We start from the raw sequence: 16801 nt of genomic DNA, 5'->3' as shown, positions 1-16801 counted from the left end.
AAATTCAAAGAAAAGAACACACCAAAATCAATCTTACAATCCAAGGGTAATCGTAAGCACAATAATAATACTATGACTCTCCAAATTCTCAATTGTAACATCATATTTGTAATTCACTATCAAATACTACTTAAAAGGAAATTTTAAAGATAAAAATTATGGAGAGACAATCTGATGTAATTAGAAAATTGAACGGTATGAACCTAAAAACAAGAGGAAGAAGATGAAAAGAGAGGAGTTGTATAAAAAGTGTATTCCCAAACTTGAGCAAATAATTACAAATCAAGATATCTATAGATATCTCACTAACTATAATTAGATATATTAATTAATTAACCTATTTAACTAATCCTTAATCCTATTTAACTAACCGCTAACGGATAGTAGGTGAAATGACCTTGATATCCTTGAGTCTCATTTCTTCATTTAACACTTCACCTCTAGCTAATCTTGGTATAAAGATGTTGGAACACCACCTAGCTTGGATTTTAAATACTTGTGTTGCACTTACTTTTGGTGAGAACATTAGCATGTTAATCCTTAGTAGCTATGCACTTGGTTTTAACAGGTCCTTGTTGGATACTTTCTCTCACAAAATGACAATCAATTTTAATATGTGTGTTTCTTTCATGATACATTGAACTTGCAACAATGTGTTAAAGTAACTATTTCTTTATGTAAATTGAATGGTCTGAAACCATCGACATGATCAAATCTTTCGTGCGATTTTAAATACTCGTGTTGCGCTTTGCTAAGCCTTTTGGTGAGAACATTAGCAGGTTAATCCTTAGTAGCTATGCACTTGGTTGTAACAAGTCCTTGTGGGGATACTTTCTCTCACAAAATGACAATGAATTTCAATGTGTGGTTCTTTCATGATATATTGAATTTGCAACATTGTGTTAAAGTAACTATTTCTTTATGTAAATTGAATGTTCTGGAACCATCAACATGGTTAAACCTTTCATGCAGATCTTCCTAAAGAGTGTGTGCATTGTTCTAAATTTTCTACCTTATTTGAATTCTATCATAATTGTGCTTTAGTTCAAAAAAAAATTCTTGATAGAAAAAGTTTTCTTTGTGGAAAGTGATTCTACCATATCTATATTTTTTTTTCTTGGAGCAGAAATTTCGGACTTCTATAAAAAGGAAATTCTTTCTTCTCATAAACAACACACAAAAGTATCCATAATGTAGTGTTTTAGACAGTTTTATTTAGGGGGAGGTTTTCTATCAATAATTTTTAAGTTTTTATATTAGTTTTTCATATGTAGATCAATCGATCAAACCATATTATAATATTATGTCTCTTTTAGTATGTTTTATTTTGTTGTCTGATTTATCGTCATTAAAGTTTTGCAATTATAAGCTTCTGCATGACGCCCTAATTATTTCGATCCCAACGCGTTTGATTAGTATATTATCCCCCCCCCCCCCCCCTCCCCCTCAAATCCTTTCCAGTGATCTCACATAAATCCTGAGCATTTTTATTTCTTAGATGAACCATTTACTATCCCAAGTTTATTTCTATCCAACAAAGTAATTTTTATAGATCTAAACTGCGTAGGGTAATTTTTAATACCTGTGAACTGAAATGTGATAATTTAAATTTTGCTGACATTTGAAGGATGAAGAAACAAAATGATTGTACTCTATTCCATGGACTTGATTCGAACCAGATGAACTTGATTTGAACCAAGAAGTTGAGAGATTTGTTCTCCAGTCATTTTCATTGGCTATGAACTTAAAAAAAAAAAAATCACAAATTTACAGAATTCAATATTGATAGCGAAAGCAAGATATGAACATAAGCTAGAATTTCTTGCTTAACGTTCTAATACTGTGATGTAATTTAAAAGATCGATGGGCACTACCAGAAACAGAAATTTTTTTCCACTGACGTTCAGTGGGAAATTTATGCTATAGAATATGATTTTTTTCACCTCACTCCCACAGAACCAGCTTGGGAAAACGCATGGTGAAAAACATGTTTCTATTGAAACACTGAAAAACTTCATAATTTTTCTGTGAAAGCGCTACTATTTAAATTTTTTTTCCCACCGATATTTTAGTGGAAATAGCCACTGGATATTTTTCAGTGAGAAATTAGTTGGAGATGTTTTAGTAGTGGATTATGAAACCTAGATCAAGAGTAGGAAGCTGAAGGAAAAAGGAGAGAAGAATTTGTATGAAGTCTTAATCCAAAACTTGATCAAATGAGTCCGATTAGAGACATTTATAGATACTAGATGATGAAAGTTCGTGCCAGCACAGGTCCAACACAAAAAATAGTACCACGCTTTTTTTTAGTCTGTCTTAAAAGAATGATATATTTTTATGTTTAGAAATCATTTAACTTGAAACTTTCTCTTTTACCTTAATGAAATGATTCAAATCCACACAAATATCTATGACTTGTTTTAGACCATATGTTTCAAAGGTCTTTTCTTTCCTTTTTAAACTTCGTGTCTAGTCAAACTATGTCATATAAATTAGGACAGAGAGAGTACCTTTTAGTAATATAATTATGGAATTTTTATTATAGAATGTATTATAATTCAATTAATTGAAAATATCAATAAATTATTTTACTTAGATCGCTTCTCCCATATATGAGTTTCCTGGTTTGGTTCTCCAATAGAAAGATTTGAAATACACTTTCTCCTACCGACTTTCATGCCATCATCTCTTTCTACTCAACAACACTGAGAAGCGCTTTCATGTGTTAGCTTCTGTTGCAGTCTTAAATTTTTAAGTATAGACCAAGTTCATCATTTTAAGAAAATATGTGTATACGTTTCTTGACTGTTTATATTTCGTCTTCTTGATGTTATTCCTCATTATTTGTGTGAGACATATGTGTCTAAGCTTATACCCAAAGGTATAAGTTATAAATCTTTTGGTTTTAGACTTCTTTAGCGGTTTTTATATTCAATTTAAATCGTTATTTCTTTTTTCATGAATTTCTCTTCTTTAAATTTTCTCTAACCGTACCTTTACCATTTTCTGAACTTATTATCATTATTTAAATGTTTTTAATTTTTAATTTTTTTTTTCAATTGTCTCCTACTTCTTCACGTGGACCCACCTTATTTTTTTAAAAATTTTAACTATATTAGAAGAGTGGGCCCCATCTTATTATTTTTTTATATATAATTTAACTATATTAGAAGAGTGGGTGGACGACGATCCAACCTACTCTTCTAATATAGTACAAATATCTCACAAACTATTATCAACTATACTAACTAATCTACTTAACTAACCACTAGCGGCTATGTAAGTGAAATGATCTTGATACCCTTGTTTGACATGAAATTTCTATCTTATTTGTATTCTTCCATAATTGTGTTTTATTTCAAAAAAAAAAAATTGGTAGAAAAAGTTTTCTTTGTGAAAAATGACTTTACTATATTTATCCCTTTTTCTTTAAGGAAAAGTTCTGCAATTCTATAAATTGAGGATATTCCATTCAAACAAAAACACAATAGTATTCTTTTCTCAATAGTTTTAATGCTTTTATTTTAGTTTTTCATGTGTAGGCCAGTTAATTGGCCAAACCATATCAAAATATTATGATTCATTTAGTATAGATTTTTTTATCATCTTATTTATCGATGTTCAAGGTTTACAATTATTAACTTCCACATGACGTCATGTTATTTCGATCCCAACACTAATCTCATCTCTTTATTTAACACAATCCATAGTATAATGCACATAAAATAGTTTTACTGTTAATTTCATAGAAGATCATTCAACTTTAGTACGATTGCAGTAAAATCAATAACTTATTTTTCTAACTACAAAATCATTCAACTCTCACTTAACTTTAGTTCTTCGTATCATTTGTCATAGAGTACGATTTTGTGATGTCTATTTTAAGCTAAGCTAACAGCCTTCTTTTTGCACAAGTATTATGAGAATTCAGACCTTCCAATTGGGTTGGGTTTTTTAATCTAATGGGTAGGATTTTAGATATGGGCAATTTATTTGTGGTCATGGAGCTCTTTCACTATAAAAAATATTTTTTAATGAAATGATTGTGATTTTTGGGAAAATTGGCCGGAAATTGTCAAATGACATTGCCTGAAATAAAGTGAAAGTTGATTGATTTCAGGGTTTGAAAAATAAGTTTGATGGATTTATAGCAGTCATACTACAAGTTGAATGACCTTCTGTGAGGCTAACTCAAATATTCTTAGGACTCGTTTGGTTTAAGGGGTTAAATGAAATATCACGGTATAGAATTTGGTATTGTTTTATTCAATTTTTTATTTGTATTTTTAATCTTGATACATTATTTTATACCACTCTCAAGGCGTAAAATATGCATTTGATAAACGTCTCACCCGTGAGGCACTTAATTACTGTCAAGGTTTGCATGTCTCACTAGTCACTAGTACCTCCCAAACGGCGAGTATCTGTAAATCCTGATTTGGCATTTTACTACATTCTTAGTAAATAGTTTTTGCTTAAACATTATTGGTTCTTTGATAAACTTTTGTCAATAATCTGGTTTAAAAAGATCATGTTCGAAATTCTTGAAATATTTCAGAAGATAGATTTTAATCTAATATGTTATCCAATGTCGAATGAACATTTTGTTAACCTTGACAACATTATCTTTGAGTGTGATTACTTGCTAAGCGGAGCATTGATAATGATGAACTTTAATTGCTACTGCCGAAAGATCATACAAGTTGGACTTTATTCATTTGGTCTCATTTGCACAAACAGAGAGAACATATTTTTTTGGGAAATCTAGGTGGTGCAGCTAACATTGGACATTATTTTTATCTAATAGCTATACTTTAATTTATTTACGCTTTATAGCTAAAAGGTGTATATTAATTACACTATATAATTAAAACATACAAATATGTTAAAATAAAAAAGCAACCCTAGTATCCACATTTTTCTCTCTCCTCCCTCTCTCCCTCCCTTCCCTCTCTCTCTAAGCTCTCTCTGTATGAACAAGACTCTTCGTTCCCTACTTCTTCTTCGTCTTGTTGCTCGTATTCTTCATAGAAATTAAGTTCATATCTCTGAGTATTTCTCAGATCGGAGTGTAATAGTGTTGTTGTGGCTCAAATCTACCCGGCGGTGATGGGAGTGAAAGTGGCGGTGATTTTTTTAATTTTATGGTTGTTTTGTCGTTTTCAGCAAGCATGGTCGGTATTTTCTCGCCTCTGGTAATATCAGATCTGGTCATTTTCCGGTGCCGGATTTGGAAAATAGTGCTTCTTTTATGAGTATATTCATTAATTTTTTAGCATACGATCCAGTGTTTGGGGTGTATTTTATTTCTTGTATTCCGTATTTGAGTGTATTCGTTAATTTTTAGTGCAAAAATGTGTTTGGGGCGTATTTTTGTTTCTTGTATTTTGAAGGATATTTTTTTGTGTACAACTAATTTTAAATATAATAAAGTGAATACAGTGTAAAAGTAGCTACAAATGAATACGGTTGAGTTGAATACATTTGACTTGGATTAAATTTAGTTGAATACATCTAACTTGAATGCATCAGAATTTGACTTGAATACAGTGAAATTTAACTTGAATACATCAAAATCTGGCACAACCGAATTTTGAATACAATCTACTGTAGCGCGCGTCTACTGTAGCTACGAAATGTGATTAGCTAAAGCGTAGATATGCCTAAAAAATAACCCCCAAATGTAGTCATTTATATAAGTTTCCCTATTTTTTTATTTTTTTTGTAACTCGTTGTAGTGCAGAGGATAGATTGAACTGGAGAGATTTTAGTGTCTACAGTTTATCCTCCAAGTAGCTGTCAAGTATCAAAGAGGCTCATAATCTGCAAGATATCATGTATAATTCACATGTTATCCTTATTTCAAGTTCATTTTTCATTTTATACTACTCACTGTCACAAAATAAATATATTATACATTATTGACAGATAACATATATTTCCTCTTTAACAGCCAATAAATTTTCCCATCCCATCTCCCTCCACAATGATTCCTTTTGAGGAGCAAGCAAATTCTGATATACGGAACACCAATCATAGATATGCTTTAACTCGAAAGAAAATCAAAATTATCCTCATGTCTCCCAGCTGGAGTTCCAAATGCAGTAACAATATAATACTAATACATCGAATACATCGAATTGTCACTTCAGGATTATATCCTGCTGCATGGTACGTACACTGGATGTCTCAGTTAATTCAGACCAGAGAGACACCATAGGTTGGAACTCAAACCAAATTCTCTCAGTACATATATAGGTTATGGCACAATAACAGGCAGAGAGAAGTCAACATACTCGTGTTAGTCGTGTACATACTTCTAAAGTTGTTTCTCCAAGGAATTATGAAATAGAACCTAACACAGCCATCAAATTGTGCAAACACTTGAACTCATTATCACAACATGACTTCTTACTGTCAAAATGACTATTAGTCTATTAGATGCAGATTATAGTGGCTTAGACTTGGAAAGCTCTCGCAACCCAAACCAGGGCGAGGGATGGAAAAGGGAGTTGTTTTCTATAGTTTCTCTTATGGCTGTTGACTAAACTAGATAGAGGATGCAAAGTGGAAGAGACTAGCTAACATACTCCGACCTACAGAACCATGACATTTCCCAACCCTTCGTCATTTAGCTGCTGAAATAGACATAACTACTAAATAACTTCTTTTTTTCATGGAGCCGATAACAAGAATGGAAGTGATAGATGACTTAAGATTCTATGCAGTCCAATAGAGACAGAGAGATGAGAAATATGGTAACTGACGACTTTAACATCCAAAATAAACGACACAGCTCTGCCTCATCCCCCAAGCTTCATCCCCAACACTTTATCGAATGTAGCACCATGCAAGAAACAGCTAAATAATCTACTCTGAAGAAATGGTCAGAGTCTAACAAGACCACAATTGTGCTTAAATAGAAGCATTCAGTATTTGATAGAGATACTCATGGGCTTCTATTACGAATTTCTCAGTAAAGCTTAATTATGAATATAAGTAGTCACCCAAAAGAATAGCTCCCACAAACGAAATAAGTTTGGCTGAAAAGTAACACGAGATTCAGTTACTTACGGAAGGCGAAAAACCATCATACAAGTTTTCCCGGTCTTTGAATCAGATAAAAGCTCCCTAGCCGTGTTAATGCATGCTGACAACCCCCCAGGATAGCTTGAATTAAGTTTGGCAATCTCAGAAAAACCATCACAATAGCACTTTAGAAGTGTATTATTTACAGAGACTTGGAAATTCTGTATTATTTTTAGAGACTTGAAAATTCTGTAGAAAGAACATAAATGCGGTACAAAATAGTTTATCCTGAAGCTTGGATATATAAGATTCCATGCATAACACAGAAATATGGTCAACTGTTTAAAAGCTCAAAGTCAGACACAGCATAACCTGTTAGATACAGAATATAATGTTGGTAGTTTGATGCGTTAACAAAGACTGACCAAACTACAACAGATTGAAAGCATACCAGTTAGATGCCTCACTAAGAGAGTTTTTGAGCATCAATAGTTACCTATTTCCACAAATTCCACCACCAGATTATCCACTAAGGAGTAGGAGATAGAGATAAATGTATGCTCCGCAAGGAATCCAGAAGAGAAGGCTGCAAATAGACTAGCTCAGACCGAACATCTAGATCTTCAAAGATGAAACTAAAAGGAGGCCCCAATAGGTTTACTTCCAACTATAATTTACTTTGACAATAAAGAAAAGATAACCGAATCTGACCCAGCTTAGCATAGCTTACAAAAATAAGAAATGTGAGACAAGCTAATTTATCGCACTGAACTACTCCACTTGAAAATAATCATCAGACATACTACATAGAGCTCCAGATACTGAATGGATGCTACCAATAGAATTTTCTGAAATCCTTCACATTCAAAACCAAAGCAAGATGATGCAAAACTTTAAGCAAACATAAATATCAACTAACGGATAGTACAACAGTGACAATAAGCAAAGAGACAGCAAAAACTAATAACACAGTAAGTTGACATAACGATTTTGGCTTAATAGAAGTTTATTTTAGATAATACAACACCAATATATCCCCTTATTATGTCGTTCCAAAATTTTGACTCTGCTTTAAAAATTTCCCTCCTAGATAATTCAGCATCCATTTTTATACTAAACAGCCTGTTTGGTGGAGAGTGAAGGCGTGCAGGCCAAGCAGTCATGTTAGCTCCATAGCCGTTCTCAGGTAATTGCGTAATACATTTCTTTAGGTTTACATTCCTGCCACAAAGAATCAGTAAAATGAGCATGCGAAGATATTCTCTGAAGGTAAACTCATGCAGAAAACAAACAGCAAATAGGACTAGTAGATTATGAGTTAATGAATCAACAGGAGCCCAAGGAAAATGTTAGACAAGCATCAAATTGGAGAAATTACAACATACTATATTATGCAGTTGGCAAAATAGAGTAGGAAATACCAGACATTATCTGGATCATCACCAGCATCACATAGAGAAGGTTGAACTGCTGGAGCGCGACTGAGATAGCAACTGTTATTCAAAGGCTTCCTCCAAATAGAAATGTCGCCCTCCTTCTTTAATAATTCCCAACATAGGCGTTGAGAAAGATCCTCCATTTCTGTATAACAGTAAGGTACATAAAGCATAAGCAACATTTCGTATTACCACAGTCAGAACAGCTCACAGTAGAGATATAATGCTAAGGGAAAGACACCAAAATGATGGAATGCCTGTAGTGTTTCAGATTGTATTTTCTGGTACATATTCTTTCTTGGGATAATCAGCAACTGATGTTCCATGTGTTGTAAAATGAGAAGAGCATACAGATTTGCTCACTTTCTGAATACCAAAGTGAAGTACTCTATCCTGATCTGTTGTAATATGCTATTGCTGCGTCGACTGTATCAATTTAAATAGGGTCATAATTAGCATGCTTTATATCAAGTTACGTGCGGCTCTATCCGTCCATTTTCATGTTGATGCTTTATTCAACTCCTAGTCAACAGGCGTTCAGAGTGCTAGGTTGATTATTCCATTTAAGAAGTGCATGTTACAAGTAGAAAAGGGAAAAAAAGATCAAAGTAACTACTCATTACCATCACCATTGTAAAACAAAGTCTTTTCACTGGCTAACGTCTTTCAGATGTACCTTTGAATGTAAAAACGTCGTTGACTTGATTTGCTTACCAGAAACTGTAGATTTTACTAATCTGAATTATCAAACTACCGAAGCCATGAAGTAACTCTAGGTCATCTATATTACAAGTAGACATTTTAAGTGTTGGGCATCATGTTTTATCATTGTCAACCCTTCTGGCTATTCTCTCCTCACTGATATGCACACATACAACTCCTATTACTGCGCCGGCATTTTGAGAAGTGGTTACTCGAAGTCAAATGTGACAGAAGACATTCCCTAGCTTCAGGATCTTATCAGGTTATCAGAACAATGAAGCATCCGTAATGAGATTACCCCTACGTTTTCAAACCTTCAAGCGCTCTCAGTTTTGTCCACTACAGCAAAGCGGTTTTGGTTCATGCTCAAACCCGATGTCTGTAACTGTTTTCTCCTCTGAATATGATGCAAGGCAGCTTGTCGATCATTACGCGCCTCTACAGAATCGGGCTGCAAAACAAGTCTAAGTCACTTGGGTGCATAAATAGCAGACTAAGCACGGGTGCATCAAATAAAGAAGCAGTCAATAACATGCTTGGCACAATATTCCACTGACATTTCAGAGCTAGGATGTGACAAAAGCAAGATCAATAGAGTTTGGCAATTGCTTAAATGTCATAAGACAGTTTGTTCTCCAGATACAAAGGTAATGCTGACACTGGAGTATTATTCAAATAACATTCATCTACTCACGAGGGAGCAATCAAGGAAACATCTCAGTGAAAAAAGGACCCCAAGAGGAAGCAGGCGTGAGCATTAGTAACAAAATTCAATCTATACCTTGATGGCTAGTGCTCTGTCTAAGCTTTCGATAGCACTATCGGGCTCACCGTAATTCAGCTGTGCCCTACCAAGGGTGACCCACGTCTGCAGCAGACAGAAGAACTAGTAATAAGCACTGGAATAAAGTAGTGTCCATTGTAAGAGGTAGTTGAATTTGACAAGCTTGCAGTCAACTGCTTTTTAGTCTAAGCTTCATTTTGCAAAGCTGTAAATAGTTCGGATATAAGGAAAAAAAGGAATAGAAGAAGAGCTTGTGCCTTTTGCTTGATCATCCCATAGAGCTCTAAGCTTAATTATGCATGCAAGTATGACCAGGAAACTCAAAGTGCAAAGCTGCTTCTATCATGAGATAGTTTGTCGGTATGCTACTAATTATCAGTCTTACACTCTAAAACAAGTACTTTATTACCAAGTGAAGACAAAGAAGCATTGAATTTGCATAGTCTAGGGAATAGATGAAAGAAGAGCAAATAATGTTCACATTGGGTGAATAATTAAGGCTGAAAGTCAGACGACTTTGTCTATTAAAACTAACCCATATTGACAAATTAGTCTTACAAGTATTGAAACTGCACAGATCATAGATAAAAATCAATGTTACATTGTTCAGAAGGATCCCCCACGATATAAGCAAGGGTGGTGTGGAATCCCAATTATGGCAGTGCACCGTGAGTTGCATTTACATTCCTAAAGCAGGTATATTTACAGCAGGTGAAACAATAGCAGAACTGAATGATAACAGTTTCACACACCTCACCCCAGCTTGGTTCCAACTCAGTTGCACCTGTTCAAACAGGAAGCAGGTGAGTCATGAAATTATATCATCAGAAGTTATTTTATATACAAATGCAGATCAATGACTTATAAGGGCATTATTGACCATGACAGTAGGCTAAAAGCCAACTTTGAATATCTCTATGCCAGATATAGATTTACAATGGGAAGAATGAGGAAAAGAAAATTTCCTCACGTTAAGGAAAAGTAAAACTGAAAAATATTAAGGAAAAGTAAAAATTAAAAAAATAAACTTAGTATTGCTCTAGGTTACCACATTTGCCTGGTATCAAAATCATATTTGAAATGATATATTTGTCAGATTTATCCATAACCTTAAAGATGTGTCAAAAGTAGGCATTAAGAAGCTTCAGAGCCTAAAAGTAGGTCCACAACCTTTCATGAGATATAACATTGAAAATAAATCCAAGTGAAAAGTGCAAATGGCATTATCTAAGAATAACTTGCTCAACAAATGAGGAGAATTCATTCAAATTAATGTAAGTGTAAAAACATACGAGTAGCAGCTTTTAGCGCCTTCCATGTTTCTCCAAGTTCAAGCAAAATTTGAGCCTTCTGTTCATGTAGAATGGCACGATCTGGCATCAAAAGTAGAGCAGATTCCCACTTCCCAAGTGCTTCACTATATTTTCCTTCCTTCAATAGAAAAAAAGAAAAAAGAAAAGAAAAAAAAAAAAAAAAAAAGACTTAACCCCAGCTGCCGGCTCATGCTGTTGGAAATGATATCACCAATCAATGAAGTGTTCAAAACTTATCCACCATACAATAAGCTTAGCACTGTGTTTAGCCTCAGCTATCAGTGTTAATGCAAAATGTGGTACAACCTCACCTCCATACAAGCAACTGTATTAAGTCTTACTTTCTCCAGTACATTTACCATTGCCTTAAAGTGCTTCACTATATTTTCCAGTGTTTTAAAAGGCGGGGGCGTAAGACGGAACGTTTTACATACGCCTCGACGAGGCGTAAGCCTCGAGGCACGGGGCATAAGCCTCGAGGCACGGGGCGTAAGCCTCGAGGCACGGGGTGTAAGCCCCATGGGTATTTAATTTTTAGTATTTCTTAAAATAATATAATTACAATAAATATTTTTAAATAGGTAAAATTACATAAAAAATAAAAGAAAACTGTAAATAAATGAAATATATATATATATATTTATGTGTGTGTGTGTATGTATGTATGTATATGTGTGTGTGTGTGAGCGCGCGCGCGCGCTTGATCCTCACAAAAAAATGATCAAAGCAATCCATTATACACCGCTTATAACTTGTAATTATATATAACATAATTTTACAAGTATAAACAATACAATGAAATAAAAGCTATTATGAAATGCAAAACAATTCTAACATTTTAACTTTCAAACACGGAAAAAAACACAGTTTCGTAAAACACTATTACTATCATACTATTCATTTTATCTCCCTATAAGCAAATAATCAATAAAATTTATCAATATTACAATTAAAACATAACTTCTTCATGAACAAAAAATAAAATTATATGATAATTCTGATACATAGGACTTATGACCAATGACAAATGAAGAATCTATCATTTCACAACGCATAAAAAAAACCATGAAAAGAGGAAGAATTACTAAGACGAGAGCTAAAAGTACTCAAGCAAAAAGGACAGATGTGGAGCCAGATTTTTCCTTATTATAGAGATACCCCCCAAGCAAAGATAGGATCCACTACAACTAGATGTCGATCTGGGACCTTCCTCGGGGTACTCAAACCCATCAGATCCATATTTTAACTCCTTTACAAACAGGCTAAGTTCCCGATCACCAAAATTCATAGTATTGAATAGCAATAAGCCGTTACACTTTGTGCACATCCATAAACAAAATACTACTTTCACACTTTCCATCTAATATTATTCAAAGTCTTAAAATAATGAAACTTAAATTATAACTACGTAGACAATCAAAACAGGTCTAGTAAATTAAGAACAGGTCAAGTAAATTAAGCCAGGGGGAGGACACACCGGGACCCCTTCCCCTGTTAGTTTGGCAGCAGAAAGACAGCTAAGTTTCCTAGATTAGAGAATTGCGTAACGTTCTCTCAGCAAGAATATCCATGTCATCTTTCCTCATAAAAACCATCCATGTCATCTTTCCTCATTAAAACCATCTCTTTAATGAGGACCCAATTCCTGAAGCAAGACACGATTTAACTGCTAAATCAAGCATAGCTTTCACCACTCAAGTGTATTATTCGGCAAGCCAAATATACACATAAGCTAAATCTCTTTCCCTCGTTACATTGATCTTTAGACCATTTTACTAATCAAAGGATCCCGCTTACATCAAGTTAAAACTCATTTAACTGGAAACATTGACTGTTTCCAGTATTTTCATGGCCAAAGCCCAAAGTATGCAGTCATAAAGCACCCACTTTTAACTACCACAATAGCACGCATGCAATACTCAATACAGTTAGTATGCAATCCAAAATCCAAATACTCCCAGTCTCCACCCCAAAAAATATCAATCATTAATTTGACTAGAAGACTTTCCCACCCATCATCAACCTTCCCAGACAAAGAACGCACACCTTGTTGATTTATCCTAAAAAATGTTTATGTAGCATCGAAGAATTTCACACCAAAATAAATCATTCCCAGAAATACACGACGCAGTTTCTGCTCAAGAGTGCCATATTGATTTGAATGGAATGCAGATACAAGTTTTTAAGAAGGAATGCAGATGGAAGTTTTATATAACACTGGACGGATTCCTAAGATTTGCAGTGGAAATGGTCTTCTTTGGTTTAAGAGGGATATCTAACAAGGTTCCCCAGTAATTAAGATTTATCATCAGGTACAGCTACTCAATTTCAATTCAGCACTAACGCTCTGTGCAGCTTTACAACTTTCCTGTATGTCTCAATAAGGTGAGAAATATTTGGTGTGAGACACCAGTATTCTTAGTTGTATGAGATTCTCATTTCATGACGATTGTAAATTGTGGGACCCCTAATTTCTATATCAATCTCTTTATATAGAATTGATATCCTCCTCTCCTCACCCTTGGCCGCTCAATCTATCCCCTCTCCACATTTCTCACTCCTGGACATCGCCCATCCCTCTGCTACTTTATATTTTCTCTCTCTTCATCAGAACAGGCCTCAAATGCCAATACAACCCCAGCCCCGGGTTCAAAGACAGAAATGGGGACGACGTTGTTCAATCCGCAACTCTCTCATCTGTATTTTCTCCGTTCCTCTCTCTATTTTGATTTGGGTAATGAAATATCCAAAAAATTAGAAAAGTACAAGCATTTGCAAGGAATTGACAATATGGATAGTGAAAATGGTAAAAGGATTGGTAAAGCAAAACAAAGGATGATGTTATTGAAAACTTTGGAAACTACAAATGGGTATTGGCGGAACTGAAAAGAAGGTTGCGAATGAAGAACATCTTGAAGGGCTATTGGTTCAAGATTGGTAGAAAGAAGAAAGATTTTTTTCCTTCTTTTCTGAAATTATGGGTTTTATTCAGTAACAATGAAGGAAGACTACTAGGAATCTTACAATTACAAATATTTTGCTTTCAATATCTCTTAGAAAGATATGTTCTACCACTAAAAGTACATACAAGTCAGGAAATACCAAAAAGGAAAAGTTTCTGCAATCCCCATTGGGATGCTTCTTGTTGTAACTAGCTACATCACCAGCAACTTCGGAAGCTTCTGTTATGTAATGAGCTGCAGTCTCAAGTATTCACTGGCCAGAAATGAATTTGGGAGTTAGCTGAAGAAATAGGAAAGAAGAGATAATGAGTCCCATATTTTTTTCTGTCAATTGGTCCCACATTACAGTCATCCTTTTATTGAAAATCCCTCACACAACTAGTCATACTTGTGTCTCACCCATTATAAAATTTCCCCAATAGGAGTGTATCCACCATATGTACACTGACAGTTCATTTTATTTATTCACAGTTACAGAAATTTTATTTTATAATTTTTTGATAAATAATTTTGTGGACGATTTATTACTTTCTCAAAATAAGAATACTTTCTCATTGAGCTTTCTTCATTGATATCACATTAAATGGAAGACCAATATAAGGTAGGAATGCAACGATAAACAAGATAACTAGCGAATGAGGTTAACATCTGTATTGTGAATTTTGTAATGTCCGTCTCCCATGAGTCAGTACAAACAGAAGCAGATCTAGGGACTATTGATTTTGATTGAATTGCTTGGGAGGCGCGCGGCGACAAGGGCCTGCCTCACCTTTTTAAGAAGCGAGAGGCGAGGCGCTGGCCTTTTTGAAGTGAGGCGCCAATTAATACCAAAAAAGTTAAATATTTAATTGCATATATAAATAATCAAAATCTCAATAGCAATAACATCTGAGCAAATATTTCAATTCAAAAATTAAAAGTAGATGGTAGATACTAAACGTATAGAACTTGAATGACTCAATAATTCACAAGACAAGCAATACTAAGAGTCTATTCTAATTCTTCTTCAAGATCTTCAGTGAAGTCGCACAGTTCCAGACTTCCGGTCGACTGAGAGATAAGTATCGTAAAACCATAACTCTGCATTTTATGTTTTAATTCAGCCTCTTTTCTTTCTTTTTTTAAAAAGGAGACGCCTTTCTTGCCTCGTCGCCTTCTGCTCGCCTCGTCGCCTCTTCTCGCCTTTTTGGAGACTGGTCGCCTCGCCGGAAATAGTCGCCTCGCCTCTCGTCATAGGCGACAAGGCACTCGCCTTTAATAACACTGTTTCAGTCAGTTGAATTACTTGAATACATCCGTAATTTTCAGTTGTTAATTAAAGAATTTCATTAAGTGTTTCCTATGTGCAATAAAGTTACTGGATATGTCAGCTGTATGCTTCAACATGTGAAGTTAATGCAGCATAACAGCACAACATATGGAATCCTTAACAGATTGTATCAATCCTTTAAGAGTATCCAGGAATTGAGACACGTGGGTTCTTAACCAGGGAAGAACCATGAAGAATTGCCGTGAGGTTTGGAATAGAAGGTAACAGATTTGAGTATTCTTACCCAACCAACTACCATCGCTAGAAGTCAAAACATAAGAAATTCACTCCTTTTTCAAGAAGCAAAATGAAGATTCATAAGAACTTAACACATGCACAAGCTAAAGCAGAAAATGAATAAATGCCAATAACAAGTATCTTAAAGCTAACTCAGGCTGAGAGTTCATTTTATAAGACCCAGAAAATGAGAAACTAAGCAGAGAGGATGCGAGACAAGTACGTGACAGCAAAATCATATGCAGGAACCTAAGAGATTCTTGCTAGATTGTTAGCTAATTCCAAGTAATGCACTGCATGGCCAGTTTCCTGAATCCAAAGCGCAAACAGAAGATACAAAACAATACCTGTTGAATATCTGAGTGAAAAAGGAGGGATGAGCCCTCATAAGATCCATCTTTCATCCTTGAGTGAACAAGACTGATATCAAAAACTTTGTCAGCCTTCATGCCTTCAAAATTTTCAAAAAGCACATGACATAGTTGACCAAACTTTTCTGATTTGACAATATCAAGAAACATGTGCTGGCAGAGCTCTGTCGCAGTGCAACTTTTTGGCTCATCCACTGATCCATTAGACACTGTTTTTGTTCCAGAATATAATGTTGGTAGTTTGATGCGTTAACAAAGACTGACCAAACTACAACAGATTGAAAGCATACCAGTTAGATGCCTCACTAGGAGAGTTTTTGAGCATCAACAGTTACCTATTTCCACAAATTCCACCACCAGATTATCCACTAAGGAGTAGGAGATAGAGATAAACGTATGCTCCGCAAGGAATCCAGAAGAGAAGGCTGCAAATAGACTTGCTCAGACCGAACATCTAAATCTTCAAAGATGAAACTAAAAGGAGGCCCCAATAGGTTTACATCCAACTATAATTTACTTTGACAATAAAGAAAAGATAACCGAATCTGACCCAGCTTGGCATAGCTTACAAAAATAAGAAATGTGAGACAAGCTAATTTATTGCACTGAACTACTCCACTTGAAAATAATCATCAGACATACTACATAGAGCTCCAG

At 34.7% G+C, this 16801-nt stretch overlaps 1 protein-coding gene across 3 annotated transcripts; it reads right to left on the bottom strand.

The window, feature by feature from the left end:
* Positions 1-7873: 7873 nt before the first annotated feature.
* On the bottom strand, positions 7874-16716 carry LOC132627185 (uncharacterized). 3 transcript variants are annotated; one of them, XM_060342376.1, is made up of 7 exons: positions 16121-16716; positions 11244-11382; positions 10704-10735; positions 9949-10035; positions 9466-9618; positions 8451-8610; positions 7874-8250 (listed from the first exon to the last, which is right to left on the bottom strand). In XM_060342376.1, exons 1-5 carry the CDS (start codon positions 16292-16294, stop codon positions 9484-9486), a joined length of 567 nt encoding a protein of 188 aa, XP_060198359.1. In that variant the 5' UTR covers positions 16295-16716; the 3' UTR covers positions 7874-8250; positions 8451-8610; positions 9466-9483. The 3 variants fall into 3 exon arrangements, with proteins under 3 accessions (XP_060198359.1, XP_060198358.1, XP_060198360.1); XM_060342375.1 differs by having other exon boundaries at positions 9472-9618; XM_060342377.1 differs by lacking the exon at positions 9949-10035 and having other exon boundaries at positions 9472-9618.
* Between the last annotated feature and the right edge of the window lie 85 nt (positions 16717-16801).

Source organism: Lycium barbarum, chromosome 2 (assembly GCF_019175385.1).
Source record: "Lycium barbarum isolate Lr01 chromosome 2, ASM1917538v2, whole genome shotgun sequence".
In the NCBI taxonomy this organism is placed as follows: domain Eukaryota; kingdom Viridiplantae; phylum Streptophyta; class Magnoliopsida; order Solanales; family Solanaceae; genus Lycium; species Lycium barbarum.
This window is presented reverse-complemented; position numbering and strand designations above follow the sequence as displayed.

Excerpts from the sequence above, each read along its gene's own strand:
- LOC132627185 (XM_060342376.1), bottom strand. The coding sequence starts at position 16,294 with ATGTTTCTTGATATTGTCAAATCAGAAAAGTTTGGTCAACTATGTCAT. Across the intron at positions 10,736-11,243 it reads GGCGCTAAAAGCTGCTACTC|GTGCAACTGAGTTGGAACCA; the intron begins GTATGTTTTTAC and ends CTGTTTGAACAG. Across the intron at positions 9,619-9,948 it reads ACAGAGCACTAGCCATCAAG|CCCGATTCTGTAGAGGCGCG; the intron begins GTATAGATTGAA and ends CTTGTTTTGCAG.